At 36.4% G+C, this 23,286-nt stretch overlaps 1 protein-coding gene across 1 annotated transcript in view; it reads left to right on the top strand.

Annotated features, from left to right (window-relative positions):
• The first annotated feature begins 664 nt into the window (after nt 1–664).
• PTPRD (protein tyrosine phosphatase receptor type D) overlaps nt 665–23,286 on the top strand; it is a 183,965-nt gene continuing 161,343 nt past the window's right edge. The window contains exons 1-9 of the mRNA XM_040460870.1: nt 665–822; nt 3,314–3,458; nt 6,669–6,974; nt 7,868–8,061; nt 10,184–10,210; nt 14,142–14,259; nt 16,847–17,434; nt 17,871–17,971; nt 18,769–19,028. Of these exons, the coding sequence (XP_040316804.1) occupies nt 3,449–3,458; nt 6,669–6,974; nt 7,868–8,061; nt 10,184–10,210; nt 14,142–14,259; nt 16,847–17,434; nt 17,871–17,971; nt 18,769–19,028 (1,604 nt within the window). The 5' untranslated portion in view covers nt 665–822; nt 3,314–3,448. The remainder of the gene's footprint in view (nt 823–3,313; nt 3,459–6,668; nt 6,975–7,867; nt 8,062–10,183; nt 10,211–14,141; nt 14,260–16,846; nt 17,435–17,870; nt 17,972–18,768; nt 19,029–23,286) is intronic.

The following is a 23,286-nucleotide window of genomic DNA, read 5'->3' as shown; positions in this document are numbered from 1 at the left end:
TATATTATTTCTTTTTAGTGTATCACTTAGTTCTCTAATTTTCCCCTCATACTCCTGGATTTTTTTATCTCTCTTTTTCTCAGCTTCCTCTTTTTCCAGAACTTTATCTTCTAGTTCACCTATTCTCTGCCTCTTCAATCCGAGCCGTGGTGGTTTCCATTTTGTTATGCATTTCGTTTAAAGCGTTTTTCAGCTCCTCGTGACTGTTCCTTAGTCCCTTGATCTCTGTAGCAAGAGATTCTCTGCTGTCAGCTATACTGTTTTCAAGCCCAGCGATTAATTTTATGACTATTATTCTAAATTCACTTTCTGTTATATTATTTAAATCCTTTTTGATCAGCAAGTTCTCAATTTTAAATAAGAATAGGTTTTTATGTATTCAGCACTTGTTATGATTTAGACAATATTCGAAGTGCATTATATAAATCATCTCACTTAGTGCAACAATATTATGATTTAGTTTATTATTCTTGAGATCAAATTCAGAGACTGCTCTATTTTGTATTTTATAATTCTACTATATCTTGAACAGATTTTATACTTCTCAAGGACAAGTACAGTGTGAGCTAGCTCCATTAAGCTGACACATGTGGATATATTTTGAGAGGTATAAGCAGATGCACTAATGGAAGGGTTTATGAATACTCATGGTGATGGAGAGCTCAATCCTTTGCTTTCCTGTTTTTAGTACCAGGGCAACCACTAAACTTCAAAGCAGAACCTGAGTCTGAAACAAGTATTCTGCTGTCTTGGACACCTCCACGTTCAGACACCATTGCCAACTATGAACTGGTCTACAAAGATGGGGAGCATGGAGAGGAGGTAGGACTGTGCTTCTCACCTTCTGACCATTTACTATACTGGAGCACTATTCTAGTTTGTGTATTTGCTCAAGTTTGGCTGAAAGCTCAGATATCGATAGAGAACTTTGGTGGGTCAGATTTATTCATCAAAAAAAGAACTTGCCTGATAAAAACAGAATAATAATTTCAAGCTTTTGGGAGGATGGAGTGAGGCAAACAACAACAACAAAACAGCTGTTGTTCCTATTTTCAGGTTTCCAGGTTTCTTCTAAAAGATTATAGCCCCTGGGACTCAGGGACTTCCTTTATTTCTCTTCTGCCTTGTAGTACTTAAGTCACTGCAGATATGTGACTAAGTGAGCTCCAAGGCTTTAGGTGGATGAATTTGTCCAAACTGGTTTCAGAGAAAGAGGCCCCATAGCAAATGTTTATTTGTGTGCCAACAGTTATTTGATATTAATGTGAGCACATATAATGTTTGAGTGTGCTATGCGAATAAAATAATTGTGGATTGCAGAAGGCTGAAAGTTGTTGATAGTTCCTGAAAAGAGGAGAAAATTAGTATAATTAATACATATGGTAACAGATATAGCAAGGGGTTCACATATATTAACTCCTTCAATTCTTACAATGGTGCCATGAGTCAGTCTCTACTTCTAATCAATTTCATGTATAACAAAACAGAAGCACAGGAAACATTAAACATTTTCCCCCAAATCTCACACTACTGAATGGCAGACCTGATATTTGAAAATCTAGGCAGTCAGGTTCCAGAATCTATTTTTTAAACATTAGCATATACTGCCTCTTGAGTGCACTTTGTATAAATTATAGAAATCAGTAGTAAGATACATCTAACATTTTGTTATTGTGAAATCCAATCCAGGAGCATTAGGACAAAAATCTTAGTGAAACTACACGTGACAACTCAATCCACACAACTCATCTTATTATACTGCTTAGCGTTCTTTATCTTAAAAAGATCTTCACAAAGCTAGGTAACCCTAAATCCTAACAGAAATACCTTTTTAAATACATACTAAGTGAAATATTATCAATTAACTTATGGTATATCATTCTGAATGCTATAGTAAATTAATATGTCCCTATAAACTTTTATCTTATTGCATCTTTTAGAACTGAGCAGAATTCCCAAAACCAAACTCTAAATGGAATGCTTTTACACTTAGCTAACAAAGCCAATATGAATTAAGCACTCAAAAGGTTATAATTGAAATGCTGCTATAATTTAAAGGATTTATGTTACTGCAATAAAAAGACCAGCTTTTATTAAGACACACAATTCAATGTTAATTTATTTTATATCCTTACCACTACCCAACTGAAACAAAATAACAGCACAGAAGAGTGGAAATCCTTTGAGAATGCTATAGATGTAGATGCTTGAATGTTGGTACACCAACTCTGTTCTACAATTGTTTCTTTGGGGAATCCCTTTTTTTCTTACCATTTGGGAAATCTACAATTTCTAAAAGCTTTTCTATTTGTGAGCCAGAATCCCTTAGGGATGTTTTCTCTAGTTTTATATTTGAATTCCCCTTGAATGATTTCTGTTTGTATGAACGGCAAACTCTATTCAATGAAAAGCCTTAAGATTATTTATGCCAATACTAGATTACATATCAGCGTGTATTTTAAGGCTTACTACAGGCTAATGTTCAATATGAGATTGATTATACATAGCTATATTTTTGCTAAAATGCAAGTCAAATTTTAAACATGAAAAGTAAGAATTATAGCATTCAATTAAATAAGCCTTATTTCAAAAGCCCTTTATGATGGTAAAATTTGCAGAAAAGTTTCTGACTTTTTTATGTGTGCTCTATAGCCACAAAGAAAAACAAGTTTTAAAATTGTTTTAAATCAACATAGAATAATGATATGATTTCACATAAATTATCCAGCTTTCTTCAGTAACTAACATCATTTTTATCCCATCAGGACTTTGCCATTTCAGATCTATTTTGTAGCAACCACATATAACCTGTACACCAGTTTCTGATGCTACTTCTGGTCATATTTTCTTTGCTCCTGTTTAGATTCAGAAGGTCATGGGCGATGAGCTAGACATCTCTTCAGGTGAAATTGCACATGTTGGCCATACTCCACCATCAGGGGTGGGTGTTAGTTTCTATTGTGGGCTACATCACAGCAACACATGCACCTTCAATACAACCCATTTATGGGTAGTGGCCTTTCAACCTTCCTTTTATCTGATGCACTTGGTAACTGGATCATCATTAGAAAGATCTGTGGCTTCCATTATTCCAGTTACCTTATTTGTTGTAGAAATTCACCATTAAAACACTGATATTTTCATTGTATAATTCCCCTGATAGAGTCCTAGATACTCACTGTGGATTCTATTTGTGATATTTTGATGCCTTTCTAACCTCAATAACAGAAATCTGAGGTTCCAGGCAGTGTGATAAAAATGTTTGCATGAATCCTAATGGAAATGACCCAGTTCTTCTGTTACTTATCCACAGCAACGAATTACCATCGAGCCAGGGACATCTTACAGACTGCAAGGACTGAAACCAAACAGTTTGTACTACTTCCGTCTGGCTGCACGCTCTCCTCAAGGCCTGGGTGCTTCCACAGCTGAAATATCAGCCAGAACCATGCAGTCAAGTAGGTGTCTCTCTTTGCTTGTTTTCTGTCCTTTTTTTCACTAGCAGGTGTTGCGGCCTTTTATCCCCACCAATAAACAAATCAGCTAATTTATATGTTTGCTAGTTAGTAGTTTCTATGCTAGTAAGCATCCAACTCTGAGGATTACAACTGTGACCTGTGTTGGTCTCCAACTTGGTCCAATAGCAGATCCCATTCTCCCACTTCCTAAACTGAAAGAAGTCTGAGAAGTTCAGAGAGCTCCATGAGGAAAATGAGTGAAAGTTTTACCAGGCCCTGTATAATGATTTATAAGGCTACAAAGCAAACTTCTGGTTGAGAACACTGCCAAATAATCACAAGAGGGCTTAGCAAACTAAAGAGGCAACAGAGACCGTATTTGTATGTTTTTTAAGTACAGAGGTTTTAATTTTGCTAACAGGTCTTTATTTCATGTATTTGTTTCTACTCAGAGAAAAGCTCAGCTCTTGTGACTAGTTTGTTATTAAGTCCGCAAATAGTACATGTGAAAATTTGGAACATTCATAGAAAATCTGTATTTGGACAAATTTAGGAACAATGGAAATCACAAGTACATTTGCAATCCTAAATTGTATTTTATTTCCTCAGGTTCAATTTCTTTTTGGAACTCGTAACCTAAAGCATAGTTATGTTTATCACAATGGGGGTTCATTGTATCCAGGGAAGATTGCTTTGTGTAAAGTATTAATATGGAAGTTTATTTTTGATGGAAAGTTTGGTTACTCATAATAATACAATTGTTTGCTCTTTATTAGTAAGTTTCCATAATTAGTCTATTAAACAACCATTTACCTTGAACAGTTTTATGGAGTTATTCCTTAGGTATTTTTTTTATACTTTATATTTTATATGTGATTTTTGATAGTTACATATGCAATAGATATGTGTGATCTCAATACATTGAATTTTGTAAAGTGGACGCTCTGTTGACCTAAATTTTAGGCCTTTCAGCAAAGACGAAATTTACATTTTCTAAAAAATGAATTTTCTTTCACATAGGCAAGTTTTCTATTATTTCATTTTCTTATAGAAACTTAAAATCTTCCAGGGTTTTTTGAAGATAAATATATATTCTCTCTCTTTCTCAAAACATGAGTGTTGGTACAAAAAGTATTAGGGCTCTGTTACTTAATCCATTAGGGATAATAACCTATTCCCATAAAATTCCCTTTCTTTTATAAACTGAAACATTTAAATTAATGCAGTTTTGTATTCTATTCTGAATGCCGAGCAGGCTAATAATTAATATTGTAGAACATAATTCTTAAATTCAGGAATTTAATTACAAAAAAATGTGATATGCTTCAATATTGTATTTTGCCTGGTTTACAAATGTATGTATGGATACATACATTCATACACATATATTTAAATATACAGAGCTAGAATAGACATTTTATAACCACGTCAAAAGCTTATCTACTACTCTTTATTTTATTAAAGTAAAAGTTCCAAATAATGTTGAATATATTCTCATGGAATAGGAAGTCTAAAGGTAGCAATGCAGTAAAAACCAAGTCAGCTTTTTAAAAAGAATTACAAATGAGTCTTGCTGTTACATGAATGACTCAATTTATTATGAATACTGATAATGCATATGAAATAGTTTCATAATTTGAAATAGAAGAACCTGTAGCCAGAATCAATAAAAATGATAGATATTCTAGTGATTTTGCAAATCTTACTCCAAATGTACAAGATTTTCTTATGAGAATTTCCCTATGATCAGTACAGGGAGCTTTTCATTTTGATTCACTATGATGAAGATCACAAGACATGTAAACTTAAAAAGACAGATAACCCTGTAAACAGATACACCTGACACTACATAGTATTAAGACCCACAAAGTCTCAGGAAATAACCAAACTCCATATTTAAATACATAAAATTAGAAATGATTTACCGATTCACCTATAAATAATAAATAAATAAATAAATAAATAAATAAATAAATAAATAAATTTTATCCCTCTTATTCTAAGGAATTACATATTATTAACTTCCAAATATTTTTTGATAACATTTGCATTGCTCTTATTGCTTTTTAAATTTTTTCAAGTAATGATATGTTTGGGTAATTTGATGGAAACTAATCGCTCATAAAGTGACCATTTTATTTTAGAATGGACAATAAGAAAGTTTCTCTTTTAACTCTTATGTAAACTCTGTGTGAATAACTATGTACAAAATGAAGGAGATTTTGCACATAAGTCATATCTTTTCCAGATGGTTCTCAGGATTTTTTTAAACAATTCTTTTTAATGGCTTTGTTACTGACATTTTATAAGGGATAGATGATTATTATTGATTTTACCAAAATTTGCTGGTGGAATCTAATTCTTTACTAGTAATGATGTCGCAAGAAGAGTTATAATAAATTCTTTTAAAAAGCTGAAAGCTGACGTAGGGTAAGTACAAGTTACAGTCAGAATCAACAAGCCTGACATTACCCTCGGGTAGGTAAATCTTGGACTATGCATTTTCATCCTTTATTGATTCTGCATGCTCACTGTATATGGGCTACAATCAATGCTAGATTAACACCTTTCATTAAAACTGGTCAGGCTGGCTCCGTTTTTCAGATAGTCAGAGGGAACACTTTTATATTTGGGCTTTTATTTATTTATTTGTTTTTTAATTGGAATTGCTGGAAGGGCATCCAACAATTACTGCAACTTTTTACACTTGAAAACCCTTTCACGAATGAATACTGTACATGAATCACCCTCATTCTAGAATGTAGAAATGAAAGCTTGAAACGGCATCTGTGAAGCATCATCTGACTCTCATGTAATAAATCTTGCCATATTTACAGCTTTTTTAAAGTTGGGTAGTCTGTGCAGTAGGGCTGGGAAATACTGAGGGATTGGTTTAGAAGAAGAATTTAAATTGCAGGTAGGTAATTTTATTTGAGGCTCTATTATCTCAAGGTTTCATGTTCACATATTCCCCCCACCCATTATTTAACAATTATTTCTGGTCATTTATTCATTTTTTGGTTTATTCATATTACTAAGCCAAGGTACATATACTTAAATTTTTATTTTGAGTTTCAAAGCCTTATTTTCATTTTGTTGCCCTTATTGTTCGTTTATTTATTTTTGCCTTTTCTTTTGTTTTATCATTTTTTTTTCCAACCACTCCTGCCCTTTCACTCAAACCTTCCTTTAACTCACTACCAAAATAAGAGCCGTCAGCTCCTCCTCAAGACATTAGTTGCACCAGCCCAAGTTCCACTAGTATTTTGGTAAGTTGGCAACCTCCACCAGTGGAAAAACAGAATGGAATTATTACTGAATACTCCATCAAGTACACCTCCGTGGATGGAGAAGATGACAAACCTCACGAGATTTTGGGAATTCCTTCGGACACTACTAAGTACCTTTTGGAACAGCTGGAAAAATGGACTGAGTACCGGATCACTGTGACAGCCCACACAGACGTCGGCCCTGGCCCCGAGAGCTTCTCCGTGTTGATTCGAACTGATGAAGATGGTATGTTGCCTCTGCTACGTCAGTTTGCACCCTTCTGACACAATCTTGGTCTGCTGTCTTTTGATAGGCTAACGGTAATCCGTTTTTTGTTTTTTGTTTTTTGTTTTTCTGCTCATCTTTTTTACCCAGCATCGCTATAACTTCGTAGTTTTTGCCAAAGACCTATCTTTGCTGCAGGCTGGGCATTTTTTTTTTTTTTCAATCTCCACACAATAATTCGCTTCCCTTTAAAAGAACAGTTCGCTGGTATGACCTTGCAATCCAGGCCGTTCTCTATACTTCCGTCTAAAGTCTTCTGCACTTTTCGTGGCCTTTTTGAATAACTCCTTTTACATTTTGAAGTAAACTTTTCAAAACTGTCTTCTTATCTTCTTGTTGCCTTTTTGTTTTGCATATTTCAGAGACACTGATGCTCGACATTCAATTTTTGGCATCTGTTGTTTGGAAACCTTTGATACGAGAAAAAAAAGAGAAGAAAACCCATATAATCAAGAATCTTTTTATTCTGCTAAAAAGAAACCTTTAAAAAAAACACACAACAATCAACAACCAGTTTTTGTTATTATTTCAATGCTATTCCTCTTTGTGCTTTAATGCTTTGAGCCTCAAAGCATCTTCCTTGGCTTTTGTACATTTTTTACATGTTTTTCTATTTCTCTGATACTCTTTTTTTCTTCCATTTTTTTTTTTTTTTGGCATCGGTCATGTTTTTTGATCTTTTCTTAAAAGGTAGAGCAGATTGGTTGAGCATTTTCATTGCTTGAAAATGTTTGTATTCCACAAAGGAAACATAGTGTGTCTGCCCATTTTTTTTTTAAACTAAGTAAAGAAAATACTCTGACTGGGTGGGACAAGTGCCTATAATTTTCTTTTATCCAATGATGTTGTTCCAGTTCCTAGTGGTCCTCCTCGCAAAGTCGAGGTAGAGGCTGTCAACTCAACATCTGTTAAAGTCTCATGGCGCTCACCTGTGCCCAATAAACAGCATGGCCAGATAAGAGGATACCAGGTGCATTATGTGAGGATGGAAAATGGTGAGCCCAAGGGCCAGCCCATGCTGAAGGATGTGATGCTGGCTGATGCACAGGTAAGCCTCTGAAAATACATACCTATGTTTTTATTTATTTATGATACTTTTATTTTAGTCCATACCTTGAAATGGGCCCTGTTTGTTTGTTTATTTTACATTTTAAAAATCCTGTACAAAATTCCAGTTTTTAAAGCACATGATGTGTATTTACCTTCTCAGAGTTGACAGCAAGTGAGGAAGTAAATTATAATAAACTGACACTCAAGCCTAATTAAGAACATGTAACTGGTTTCTTAAAATAAAGATAGTCAACTCTCTATATTGATATCTGAGTTTACCTTTCTGTCTTCAAAACAATTGAATTGATTTTAATCAAATTAACAGAAAGAATCGTACGCAGCTATGCTAAAACTACTTGTAACTAAGTTGATCTAATTTCTAAGTGTAGGACTTCTTCTGTTGAAGAATACACATCCTTAATTGAGGAAAGGTATCCAGATAGTATTTTATTTAGTACTTAATCAAACCATGTATTCACAAGTAATTATTTGATTTCCTGGAAAATGAAGATAATGACCATAAAAATTAATTTACAGTTTCCCAGGAAATAAATGAGAATCCTCTATGTTAAGCCAAGTTAAGAAAAGTATGAAGAAGAGTTGAGTATGTGAGAAACTCTATTGATCCTAGAGTGATGGTTTATAATCATGCAGTCACAACTGGCTTTTGTAATCAGTTGTTTAAAGCAGAGCACTAAATGTTTCCATTTTATTTCCGTAAACTAAAGTGTTTCAAAGGATGATACCATAATACATCCACCTGTATTCTACATATTTACCTGAAAAGAAGAGGAAGATTTCAGTTAATAACTTATGCTGGGATTTACATATAATCCACAGATAGCTTACCTATACTGGCTCCAGGAGTGATGGGATGTTATGAATAGATTGCTGTGCTTATCTAGCAAATTGGTCGCTGGGCATGGAAATGGATGGGGTTTGGAAAATTTGAAGTTTATTTCAGTAAAAAATTCCTTCCTTTGTGTGAAAGTGAAGTAGACTGTGAGCCAAGTTGAGAAATACTACGTTAGGTTGCCAAATTTTGCATTCTTGTCTCTGTGCAGACAAGAGAGCAATACATATCCTTGTGGCTATAAGGAAAGCATTGACCTAATGTCTTAATATAATCAATTCACAAAAACACTTACTTAACTAATGGGATCTGGATGAGTGGCTTAATCAGCTCCAAATCCAGTTACATGGTTTTGAAGTCTACTTCTATAAACTTATATTTTAGATTCATATTCTTTTAGACTCTGGCTGTTGACTTGCTTTTTCTAAATGTTTATTTTGTGCTATCTGTGAAACAGAAAGTACTCACAATCTGAAATTAATAAAGCCATTGTTGCCTATGTTTTCTTTTGTAAGTCTGAAATTATGAAAAAAATTATATGGCCACCATGCTCTGATAGCCTCTTTCATGTCCTAGATATTTTTGCATGATAAACCTGTAGTTTTGCCAGTGTTTTCATTTTGGTTAATGAAATTATATGATACAAAATGCCTTAAATGTCAACATTTTTCCCGTCTCTTCTACTTTGTCTTTTATTTGTTAATGTGCTAATTTTGCTTATGTATATATGTTTTTGGTTGTGTTTTTTGGGTTTTTTTGTTTTTGTTTTTGTTTTTGGGCTTTTTTTTGCCTACCTCGTATGCTAACTATTCATTGAAATTCCATTGCACCTTGCAAGACTTCTCTGGGGCTAGAAGATTGCAATATTTTATGAAAGGTGTTAATCTAATTACTGACATAAATTAATTGCATAACATAAGGAAAAAGTCAAAATAAATGTGATAAAGTAGTGTATGATTAGAAACATCAGCTTTACATTATGCCTTAATTGATTCATTCCAATGAACCACACGTTGAAAAATATGTATTATCTGATTTTAATGCTATTAATACAAAGCATATTTACTTTTGACCTCTGAATTAGGGGTGAGGGTGACAGCATACATACTTTCTCTTTGGAATTTTGTTGTACACACTGTTCCAATTGCTTATTTTTTCATTTTTTTTTTAATCTAAGGAGGGCAACATTGCCTTTTAAGTCTGCAAATTTCTCTTCATTTCTTTTTATTTTGTTTTCCTCTTCCCCAACCTTCTTAATCTCAATCAGTGGGAATTTGATGATACTACTGAACATGTGAGTAATTTTTGGACGCTATGTCAAAAACAGATTACAAATGCTTGTTTTTTCTACACCCCTCTTTCACTTATGTGTGATATGTCATCACAGATTGCTTGGATGCATGAACTAACAAATTATTTTTAAATTATCTTCACTCTATGTTATCCTTTTTATTTAGGCTTTTATTTTGTGAAATTGGCATGTTGCTACTGATTGCCTAAGAAAATCATGAGCTCATGTTGTTTTTATGGCTTCTACTAACTCTGCCTTTTGACACAGTTAGAGGAGGCATGCTTCAAGTGGAGACATCCCAGATGAGAGATATCAAGCTGTTTGATATAGGCCATTCATCTATCCTACCCCAGGGTTACATTTTAGGTGGATAACAATGTAGATCTGGTAGTAATTATATTTAGAAATGGCAACTCTCTGTTATACCCACAGAAATTTGAGTAAAATTGAATGAGTCATGCCAAGAAGCAGAAAGTATTTCACTGAGAGAGGAATTTTTAAAAATATTTTGATGACTGGATTATGTTATTTATTGAGAGCTTATTATTATGTAAAGGTTTCCATGGGAGTCATAGGATGTGTCTTTGCCTTCTAAGTGCTTACAGTAGGTGGTTAGGAAGTATGTAAAGTTCAGAAAGTTTTCATAAAATACAACAAAAGCAATGACCTCAAGCAATGTGTAATTAATTAATAAATGAGTGACAGTGTCAGTAAGAGCTGTGAGTTTGGAGGCCATGGACCAAGAAGAGGTCTTAAAATGTAGTTGAGAACTTGAAAGATAAGTAAGGATTGAAGAGTGGTAAAATGTGTGTGTGTGTGTGTGGTGTGTGTGTGTGTGTGTGTGTGTGTATTGGGGAGTTGGAGGTAGAAACATATTTTTTAAAGTACAGGAGAAGCAGTCATTGGGACAGTCAAGAATGTCATATAGTCAATTGATAGTGAGCTTTGCCAATTTAACATGAATGAAGGGATTCAGGCTAGTAAATTAGCTCTAACTATGGCTAAGAAATAACATTTAATATAATGTTGGGAAAACTTGAAGTGTCAAGCTAAAGACGTGGCTTTTAACTCTTCAGTACTGGAAAGATATAGAAAATTAAAAATAGAAACAAGAGACAAACTGGTAAGGGTATTCTTTCATTTTATTTATTTATTTATTTATTTATTTATTTATTTATTTATATTTTTTGCCAAAACACAGGGCTCTTGTTGGGAATGTTGGTAAATATGGTGGGCAAGGTATTAGTTTTAATGGAACTAACAGTGTTTTACAAACTTTTTTGACTGTGATCCATAGTAAGAATGCATTAAATATCATGACCAATGCGTTCATATGTTTAAAATAAAGTCTTACAAAATGATACCTTATTTTTAAGTATATGTAAGATTTAATATTTTTCATTAAAGTATATTATATTTCTTTTCAAAATGCTGGTCATTGATTTCATGACCTACTTAAATGGGTTATTATCTGCAGCTTAAAAATGACTTAGTGGATAGATTAGAGAGAAAGAAGAGAGTAAACAGGGACACAAAAACAACTCTTTCACTAAAGCAGTCATGAAATTATAAAAAATCCAACAAAACTGAGACAGCAGAAATGAAAAAAGGGACAGTTTTTGTCACCATTTTAAAAACAAGAACTTGCTGAATAGGAATTTGAGGAAGAAAAAGAGATCAAGGTCAATCATAAGTTTGGCATATGCTCTACCATTCACTAAAGTATAGAAGCAAGGGAGTTTGTTTCTGGAAATGACATTTGAGCTTTAGTTAAGTTGAACTTGAGGGAACAATTGATTGTCAAGGAAAAATGTTCACATATTTACAATGTACATGCCATTGGTGCCCTGATGGGAAATCAAGACAAAATGAATTTAGTATATAGATAGAAAAAATTCTTTAAAATTTGTAAATGTGTTTTTTAGGACTAAAAAGAAACACAGCAGGCCAGTAACTGTTTCAGAATACCTGGGAATGCCAACTTTTAAGGGACAGGGACAAGAAGTTGAATGGAGATGAGTTGGGGGAGACAAAGAGAATGAGGAACTGGCCAGGATATCAGCCACACCACCCCACAGAGGGTATGGAAATCCCTGAGCGAGTATGCACACAGTTTCAAAAAAGAAAATGTAATGCAAGAAATGATGGGATCCAGGCAGATAGAGGTGTGTCCAGCTGTGATTATACCACTGCAGAGGGTTTGACCAATTTCAAATTGCATTACAATTTATTATCCTGTAACAGTCTGTGTGAGAGGAAGGACATGTGTGGCTAATCTCAATTTTATAAATGAAAAAGACATATATAAGTTTCAGAGCATATAAATTTCTTCCACATATAAATTTGGTGATAGAGGCAAGCCTTGCTTTTTTCTTCCCCTAGCCTTGCCTACATTCAGCAGAAATCCAATAGCATGTGAGAGGGACCTTGGAAGCAATAATGCTGGTGTTTTCCCATTATAATTTTTGGAATACCCATTGTATCTACTGCTACTCTTGGGTGATTCAGATGGTTTTTGTAGTCTCTGTAATGTTAGTGAAACTATTCCAAGGTCCTGAAAATAAAATCTCTCTCCCAAATTTAGCCCATTCATCTGGCAGAATAATTTTTCCAGTGGCTCTTCGGTATGATATCTGAAATTCTTGAATTTCCACTCTGATGACATTCCTACTATTTCAAGAAAAGAAGACTGTCAAAAACTGTCATATTTGGGATAAGATTCAACAATTGAGTTCTATGATGCCCCTTACAGCCTTATACAGAGAAATCCTCTTGTCTTGTACACAATCCAGTCCATTCCATGAACTCTCACTTGCATTGTCTTCAGATGTGGAAGTCAATGGCATTGTACATTTTCTTAACTCTAACTATATTCAGTTTGAAAGCAAAGCTATCCCGAATATCTGAAAGGGTTTTTTGTTTTTGTTTTTGTTTTTGTTTGTTTTGTTTTGTTTTTTTACTGTGTGTGTGTGTGTGTGTGTGTGTGCGTGCGTGCGCACACGCATGCACGTGCTTGTGCAGCAGCTCTGGAGAAAATAACAGAACAAATTAGTAACCACTCTATGTAAAAAATCATATAATCTCCAGTTTGGAAGAACAGATCTAAGTCATAACCATCACAGTTTGGGGCTCTAACTTAGAGAAAAGTAGAGTTTTAATAAATAGTTTGTGATATTTAACATTTTCTAAGCAGAATTAATTGAGCCCACATTCATGATGTGGTAGAAAAAGTATTGTTCTTTGGTTTTATGGACGACTCCAAATCACCAGAAAATTCTCCTTATTGGGTAATGATTTTAGTCCATAATCTACATCATTAACCAGTATGTTACTTGAGTCCTAAGAAACTTCTCTGGCTGTCAAGATATCAAAGTCCAGCAGATCAGCCATTTGGCAAAATGGTGATAAAACAGGCTGCAGTGGCATCAGTACCATCACTGCTCTGTGGACCAGGCTATAGAGGACGCATGTACAGAGCTACTGGAGTAATATGAGTGCTGGTGTCTGGGTTGCTTGCTATGAGCCAGACATAGCCGTAAGTGTTTGCTGGATATAACTCCTTTAATCCTTCTATTATTCCAACCTTTACAAGAGAAACTGAGGTGCAGAGGGGTTAACTCACTTTCCCTGGATCACAAACCTAGTAAATAAGAAAACGCAGGTTTAAATTAAAGAATTCAGGAGTTCCAGCTCCAGGTTTCATGTTTTTAACTACTACTTCTCAGAACTACCTCTTAGGATGGCTGAAGTCCCCACTTTAATGTCAGCATGAACACAGATCATCCATAGCATGAGCTCCAGGCATGAAACTTCCAGTGCTTGGCATGGCTACAGGGAGTAATGAAGCATGCATAGAATGAAGATGGATGTTTTGATTTTCCCCCAGGGTATTTGTAGCATTTTGAATCAGTGTCATTCCATTGTGTCATTTTAGGACATGATTATTTCTGGGCTACAACCTGAAACTTCCTACTCCCTCACCGTCACAGCCTACACCACCAAAGGAGATGGTGCACGAAGCAAGCCCAAACTGGTGTCCACCACTGGGGCAGGTAAGCATTATCTGTGCATATATGTGCCTTGAACATCTTCCAGGTGACAATAATATTAATTTTCCAAATAGTATGTTGAATTCTATCAGAAGCAATAAGTGGGCTGTGGTCAACTTTTGTGTTTTTTGATATATAGTTCAGAAGAAGCAAAGCAAGAACATACTTTTCCCAAATTATTCGATCAGTTATTCAACAAATATGTTTTTGAGCACTTAGTAGATGTCAGGTGCTACCCCCAGTACTGGGGATACAGCAATCAACAAAACAGAAATATTCTTTCCTCTTGAAGCTTATGTTCTGAGTAGGGCTAGATAATTAATAAATAGACAAATGGATATATATATATATATATATATATATATATATATATATATAAAACATCAGTAAGTGACATTTTCAGAGAAGCTGAAAAATAAAGGTGTGTAGGCATTAAGGATAGGATAGCCCCTAGGGGCCTTTGGAAAGAGTGATTGGATAAGATCTCTTAGAGGAAAGTTATTTGAGCTGAGATACAAATGATGTGGAAGAGCAAGTCCTATGAATGTCCAGAGGGAAGATCATGTGGACAGAGATGTCACTTTGTTAGCTTCAACACCTCTCAGCAGCAGACCCTTTTAGAAAAGCTGCCATCTTGAACTGGGTTGACGACTTATGGTTTTGTGTTTTTTGCCATTTTCACCTCCTCAGTCCTTGCAGTGGGGATTCTAAGGGGGGGAGCGGCAAGTCACATAAAAGATCGGAAACAGAAAAATGAAAAGCAAAAAGGCTACAAAATGTCAGATTGCTTCTCTCTGAAGAACAAAGTTTCTTAATGCTCTTTAGAGTTAGTTTGATCGGCTCCCATTAGGAAAAGCCAGCATGAAAGAAGACCTGACATTGTAAAACCAATAAATTAAGACATAATTACAAAAGGATTCTCCTCCAATCCCTTTATATAGCAATCTCCCATGGAACATTTAAACTATGATTTGATTTACTCCTCCTGAATCGTTTCTCACACAACTTTTTAGGAACACACCTCTATGTAAAGGCATAAAGCAAAGAACAGCTGTGATGTTGAGTACCCTCCTGGGTGCCATGCTCACTGCCAAATTTGTCTAAATGTCATAAGATTTGCCTCACTTACATCCTGCCACCTGGAACTGCCTCAAGCAGCAGGATTACAGATGGCAAAACTCCTTTAAGGCAATGTCTTCTGGGCTTTTTTTTTTTCCTTTTTTTTTTTTTTTTTTTTCATTTTGGGATTTTTTTTTTGAGAATAGCATTGTACCGAGCTAATTTAATGCCATGCTTAGGAGATACATGTTCAGTGGGGGCATGCTGAATGACGATGGAACCAGCCTCTATTGAAAGGTAAACAGCCAAGGGTAAACTCCTGAAACTGAATCCCAAAATGAAGAAAATACACTTCTTTCACCTATATTTATAATTGTGTCTTAATGAGTCTGAGATGTCTTACATAAAGCATCAAACTCCTGTTGGCCATAAGATAGGGATACCATAATAAGGACAAGAAAGTACAGAATTTATAGCCAAAGGATGTGACTCCCAGAGAAAGAAATAACGTCTTTTTTAATAGCTAAGACTGGCTCATCACTTTTTAGTAGTTATACAAAAAATTATTTAGAATCGTGGATCTTATTCACAGAGAAGATTATTTTGGTGTTTCCATTTACAATTTTAGGTCTTTCTTAATCAATAGAGACTTGAATATTGAAACAGGCGATGCTTATTTTAGATATCTGTACATTTATTGTGTTTATACTACCCAGCCGAGCCTATGCTGGAGGTGTGCAAATCCAGATTTATAATCTCTGTAAGAGAAAAGAAAAACGGAGTTTTGTTTTCAGCCAACCTACTAGTCAAAAAGCATTCCTTAGTCATGGTTTCTCCACAGGTATAAAGTATAGACAAAAAGTACAAATTATATCCATAATAACTCAAAGCAACATGATTTTGTACCTATTAAAAAAAAACTTATAAGCAACATAATAGTATCATTAAGTATTTGGGCTATGGATTCAGATGAACCCAGGGCTGTCTTAGAGCTTTCTCATTTATTACATATCTGACTATGCAGCTTTCTATCTCTCTGGGTGTCATTTTCTTATCATAGAAAATTAAGATAATAACTAATCGGAGTGTGTAGTCAGGAATGAAAAATGTAAATCAAGTGAGATCCTTCATCTTAGCACAGTGCCTGGTACATTACAGGTACCCAGCAATTAAATATGTTATAATCATGATTCTTATTAGCTGTATGTATCTAATTAGCTAATCTTTACTCACCCTCATTTCTCTGTGACATGAACCTTCATATGTGGGAATTTTTTTTAATTCCCTTAAATTATTGTTTTAATAAATCTATTTGTGTCTGTTATCAAATTCTGGTATTTCAGCCTACCTTAATAATTAAGTATGAAAAGAAGCATATTTCTACAAAGGTATATAGACCAAGGCTTTTTTTTTTTATATATATATAAATAAAGAAGTGGGGATTCCCATAGAGTGGTGTTCCTATTCAGTAGTGATTAAAGTGTGAACGTCTGTGTTGGTTGGTCTCAGCACTCCATCCCATGTGTTGCAGTTCCAGGGAAACCCCGGCTTGTGATTAACCACACTCAAATGAATACTGCTCTCATTCAGTGGCACCCCCCGGTGGACACATTTGGACCTCTTCAGGGCTACCGTCTAAAATTTGGCCGGAAAGATATGGAGCCACTCACTACTCTTGAGTTCTCTGAGAAAGAAGACCACTTTACTGCTACAGACATCCATAAAGGAGCATCCTATATCTTCAAGCTCTCAGCCAGAAACAAAGTGGGCTTTGGGGAAGAAATAGTGAAGGAGATTTCTGTTCCAGAAGAAGTCCCAACTGGATTTCCTCAAAACCTCCACTCAGAAGGCACCACTTCAACGTCCGTCCAGTTATCCTGGCAGCCACCTGTCCTGGCAGAGAGAAATGGCATTATCACCAAGTATACTCTTCTGTATAGGGATATCAACATCCCACTTCTTCCAATGGAGCAGCTTATTGTTCCAGCTGATACTACTATGACACTCAGTGGCTTAAAACCAGATACCACATATGATGTAAAAGTACGTGCTCACACGAGCAAAGGGCCCGGGCCATATAGTCCCAGTGTCCAGTTCAGGACACTTCCTGTGGATCAAGGTAGGATTTGTCTGCTTATGGCCTTCCTCCTTTAAAGGAATGTCGGTCTTTGGAAATCAGTATTTTGAAGCTATAAATAACTGATCGGACCATTCATATTAATAGGTTCAGCAAAAGCAAAACAGGTAAAGTATGTAAAACTTAACATGTTTTGGATGCCTTAGATTTCGGTTATAGAATGCCAAGCAAGTCTGGCTGACAGCACCCAATGTTCTCAGGTAAGGAAAATACAATATAGTTGACTGAATTGGAGGTAAAAGAGAGATCTTTATGAGAATGGGATAATAAAATGAATAGTGTAAACAGGTAGGCAAATCACACTTGTCTCTCTGATCAAAGTAGACAGCATCTAACTTAAACCCGATTGTCCATGGTGGAAAAGGACAGGTCATATGTTTTTAGGAGTAGTTTAAATACACTGTTTTTCCTTTTCCAGCAGTGTTTGCAAAAAATTTTCATGTCAAAGCAGTAATGAAGACTTCAGTGCTGTTGTCTTGGGAAATTCCAGAAAATTATAATTCTGCCATGCCTTTCAAAGTAAGTTCTTTTTCTAATTTCTAAGATATCATGGTTGTAAAAGGGGGGTGCAGTTCATCTGGGTAAGGTACTTGGAAAGCATACACACCACTTTGATTCAGCCACACAAACTTGATTTTCTCATTTTTGGCTTCCACTCAAAGGATAAAGCAGGAGCCACCTAGGGGTGGCATTACTTGTCAGTCATCTTATAGTTCCAAGATAAGTGTTTTACATCTAAGCTAGTGCTTTTGTTTTCCTACCAGACACTGAAATTTACATGGTTTCTATCTCTTTATAATGCAGTATCCTGGGATTTTAAAAATTTGTTTATTGGCCTGAATTCTTTGTAAGTTTTAAACTCTAGTTTGCAATTGAGAGATACTGAAAGATGTTAACAAGAAGTACAAGTCTATGAAATGCAGAGAATAGAGGAACACTTTTGAAAACAAAAATATACTTAGGAATAGGACTAGAAATATTTAGAAAAAAGAGTGATGTGAATAATACCTTGAATATCTATAGCATATGTGCCTATTTTCCATTAAGATTATATGCAACCAACAGGTCAAATATTGAAAATATTGTACATTTTTGTGTATTTTTGATATACTTGGAACCATTATATAATTATGAAGTGAGAACCAAAAGAAAAATTGATACAACCTCTAGAATTTATGAACGCTTCTAAGCTTAGGAATTTCCCCAAATTGAAATTGACCTGATATATGTGTTCTATAAACAAGTACACATTAGTTGCGAAAACCTACATTGCCTCTCTGAGAAGCAAATCTCCCTGACTGGTTGTATGTCTCTAGATTCTTTATGATGATGGGAAAATGGTGGAAGAAGTGGATGGCCGAGCTACACAGAAGTTAATTGTCAACCTAAAGCCTGAGAAGTCATATTCATTTGTGCTGACAAATCGTGGAAACAGTGCTGGTGGGCTGCAACACAGGGTAACAGCAAAGACTGCACCAGATGTACTTCGTACCAAGCCTGCCTTCATTGGGAAGACCAATCTAGATGGCATGATCACTGTGCAACTGCCTGAAGTACCCGCCAATGAGAATATAAAGTAAGTTGACTGAAGGGCTGAGCTGAAGGATAGAAAAGTAAGGAAGTGAGAAAACTCAACCTCAGTATTATAGAGGTTATAAAAGAATCTATTGCTGGTAGAGTAAAAGATCCTTCTGTGAAAGATCTCAGTTATATTCAAGTTTTGTTGCACCATGTTCTCATGTTTATTGTAACACAAATTCTCATTAATTTAACATTGAGCACTTTTTCTTAAAGTCTCAGGAATGATGTAACTTAGGAGAGATGGACAAATAGAGTATGGTCCTTCCTATAAAAAGGAATTTATGTCATAGAATATAGAATAAGGTGAATAGTTGAATAACTCTGGTATTTGGCAAATATAATAGCGAGGAAGTCTTAGAATAGAGTATGAAACTTAAAGACATTTTGGGAAATGAGATAGCACTGATATATGACACTGTTGTTTTAGATGTGTACTGAAAGGAAATATTTCAAAAGTCAATGTTCAGAACGACATTGGAAAAACAAAATTAAAAAATGCAAGTTTTCTGTTTTAGATGGAGCACAGTGTAGAGGTCAATGGGCCTGAATTGAAAAAATAAATCTAGTCAATAAAGTGGTATTTACTGGTTGTATATAGCTAGTTGATTGTAGCCAGTGCATTTTATAACCAGTATAGCTAGCTGGTTGTAGCCAGTAGAAGGAAAAAAAAAATATTTTCACTGCTATCTATTAAGTATGAGTATTGAGGTTGGCCCTGGAGAACAAAAGAAGATGTGATCTCTGTTTTCAAAGAATGAACATAGACATGCATTGGTGGCTCAGTTGGTTGGTGTCCAACTTGGGCTCAGGTCACGATCGCATGGTTAGTGGGTTCGAGCCCCACGTCGGGCTCCATGCTGACAGCTCAGATCCCAGAACCTGTTTCTGATTCTATGCCTCCCTCTCTCTCTGCACCTACCCTGCTCATGCTGAGTCTCTCAAAAGTAAACAAACATTAAAAAATTAAAAAAAAAAAAGAACTAGCATAGAGTGGGGGATACCCAGAAACACACAGACATAATACATGCTAATGATAGAGTTATACTCTATTGTAAGAGCATCTAACCAAGAATTAAATGGGTCAAGGAAGTTTCTCATTTAATCTTTAAGGACAGGTAGGGCACATACAAAAAAAAAATCCTTCATTAGTGAAGGAAGGAAGTTATTTTGTAAGGTCTAGAGAAGAGAAGCGAGAGAAGTATACAAGAGTCAAGTTACACTCAGAACTTGGGACTATATGCTATAGACAGTGGGAATTCATTAAAGCTTTTTATGCAGGAGAATGGCATGTACCATTTTATATAATACCTAAGTTTCCTTTTTTTCCATTTTAGGAAATATATATTGAGTACCTGCTACATGGTAGAGTATTGTGCTGCCTGCTTGCTTTCTCATTGCTTCTATCCCACATGATCATGTTTTGATGAAACTTAATATAAACTATTTGAAAGTCAAGAAGAGCCATTTATAACATAGTTTATGGGCCATTGGGATCTTCACATTTAGCAGCAATATGGTGACATAATTGGGACAGTTCTTAGGGAAGGTGGCTCCTGAAGGCATATGTTGGAAGGATTGGAGCACCATAGAGAAAAGTGTTGGGATGTCATTGCATAGTTGGTTGATTATAAGTAAATGACAAGATTCTGAAATCAGAAGGTGATGAGGGAAATAGGATGCAGAGGCAGATGAGAGCAGTAGTGTAGTAGGAATTGGTAGCCAATTTAATGAGGGATTAATCAAAGGAAAATGTCATAGATGAGAGTTGAGCTTGGATGACAAAGTGAATGATGATGCCACCATTCATCGAAAGAATGAAAAATCAGGAAGAAATTGATGACTTCAATTTTGTGTATGTTTTACATGAGGTATCAGTGAAATATCTACTTAGAGATGTGGGTTTAAAGAAATTGCTATGATTATAGGTAGAAAGTTGAGAATTGTTAACAGAGCAGCAATGGATTCATGGAAAGAGATAGAATCACTGAGACACTGAGGTGAAGACATGAAGCAAAAGGCTAAATAAAGTAAAGGTCTCAGGATGAAAGAGCCAGTAAAGGACACAGAGTGGGATTTGTTACAGGGTTAAATGGAGAACCAAGCCAGAGCAAGTTCATGGCAAAATAATTTTCAGGAAAGTTTATACTGTCAAGAATTTACAAAGGTCCAGAAAACTTAAAGAAGATAACTGAAAAAAATCAGCTGTTAAAAAGTACAGTTATATGGAGAACTCGGAAGATGGCGGCATAGGAGGACACTGGGCTCACCACGCGTCCTGCTGATCACTTAGATTCCACCTACACCTGCCTAAATAACCCAGAAAACCACCAGAGGATTAGCAGAATGGAGTCGCCGGAGCCAAGCGCAGACGAGAGGCCCACGGAAGAGGGTAGGAAGGGCGGCGAGGCGGTGCGCGCTCCACGGACTGGCGGGAGGGAGCCGGGGTGGAGGGGTGGGTCACCGGCCAAGCAGACCCCCCAAGTCTGGCTGGCAAAACCCAAGGGCCGGACAGACGGAGTGTGTTCTGACAGCAAGCGCGACTTAGCGTCTGGGAGGTCATAAGTTAACAGCTCTGCTCAGAAAGCGGGAAGGCTGGAGGATAAAGGGAGGCAGAGCTGCTGAGCCCCAGGACGACAGAGCTGTTTGGTGGGGAACAAAGGCGCTCGCCAGCGCCATCTCCCTCAACCATCCCCCAGCCAAAATCCCAAAGGGAACCAGTTCCTGCCACGGAACTTGCTCCCTCCGCGCAAACACCCAACTCTGTGCTTCTGTGGAGCCAAACCTCCAGCAGCAGATCTGACTCCCTCCCACTGCCACAGGGCCCCTCCTGAAGTGGTTCACCTAAGGAGAAGCAAGCTAAGCCTGCCCCTCCTGCCCCCGTGCACCTTGCCTACCCACCCCAGCTAATACGCCAGATCCCCAGCACCACAAGCCTGGCAGAGTGCAAGTAGCCCAGACGGGCCACGACACCCCACAGTGAATCCCACCCCTAGGAGAGGGGAAGAGAAGGCACACACCAGTCTGGCTGTGGCCCCAGCGGTGGGCTGGGGGCAGACATCAGAACTGACTGCAGCCCCGCTCACCAACTCCAGTTATACACCACAGCACAGGGGACATGCCCTGCAGGTCCTCACCACTCCAGGGACTCTCCAAAATGACCAAACGGAAGAATTCCCCTCAGAAGAATCTCCAGGAAATAACAACAGCTAATGAACTGATCAAAAAGGATTTAAATAATATAAAAGAAAGTGAATTTAGAATAATAGTCATAAAATTAATCGCTGGGCTTGAAAACAGTATAGAAGACAGCAGAGAATCTCTTGCTACAGAGATCAATGGACTAAGGAACAGTCACAAGGAGCTGAAAAGAGCTTTAAACGAAATGCAAAACAAAATGGAAACGACGACAGCTTGGATTGAAGAGGCAGAGGAGAGAATAGGTGAACTAGAAGATAAAGTTATGGAAAAAGAGGAAGCTGAGAGAAAGAGAGATAAAAAAATCCAGGAGTATGAGGGGAAAATTAGAGAACTAAGTGATACACTAAAAAGAAATAATATATGCATAATTGGTATCCCAGAGGAGGAAGAGAGAGGAAAAGGTGCTGAAGGGGTACTTGAAGAAATCATAGCTGAGAACTTCCCTGAACTGGGGAAGGAAAAAGGCATTGAAATCCAAGAGGCACAGAGAACTCCGTTCAGACGTAACTTGAATCGATCTTCTGCACGACATATCATAGTGAAACTGGCAAAATACAAGGATAAAGAGAAAATTCTGAAAGCAGCAAGGGATAAACGTGCCCTCACATATAAAGGGAGACCTATAAGACTCGTGACTGATCTCTCTTTTGAAACTTGGCAGGCCAGAAAGAATTGGCACGATATTTTCAGTGTGCTAAATAGGAAAAATATGCAGCCGAGAATCCTCTATCCAGCAAGTCTGTCATTTAGAATAGAAGGAAAGATAAAGATCTTCCCAAACAAACAAAAACTGAAGGAATTTGTCACCACTAAACCAGCCCTACAAGAGATCCTAAGGGGGATCCTGTGACACAAAGTACCAGAGACATCACTACAAGCATAAAACATACAGACATCACAATGACTCTAAACCCGTATCTTTCTATAATAACACTGAATGTAAATGGATTAAATGTGCCAACCAAAAGACATAGGGTATCAGAATGGATAAGAAAACAAGACCCATCTATTTGCTGTCTACAAGAGACTCATTTTAGACCTGAGGACACCTTCAG

Source organism: Herpailurus yagouaroundi, unplaced genomic scaffold (assembly GCF_014898765.1).
Source record: "Herpailurus yagouaroundi ecotype Mexico unplaced genomic scaffold, PumYag 252, whole genome shotgun sequence".
Taxonomy (NCBI): domain Eukaryota; kingdom Metazoa; phylum Chordata; class Mammalia; order Carnivora; family Felidae; genus Herpailurus; species Herpailurus yagouaroundi.
This window is presented reverse-complemented; position numbering and strand designations above follow the sequence as displayed.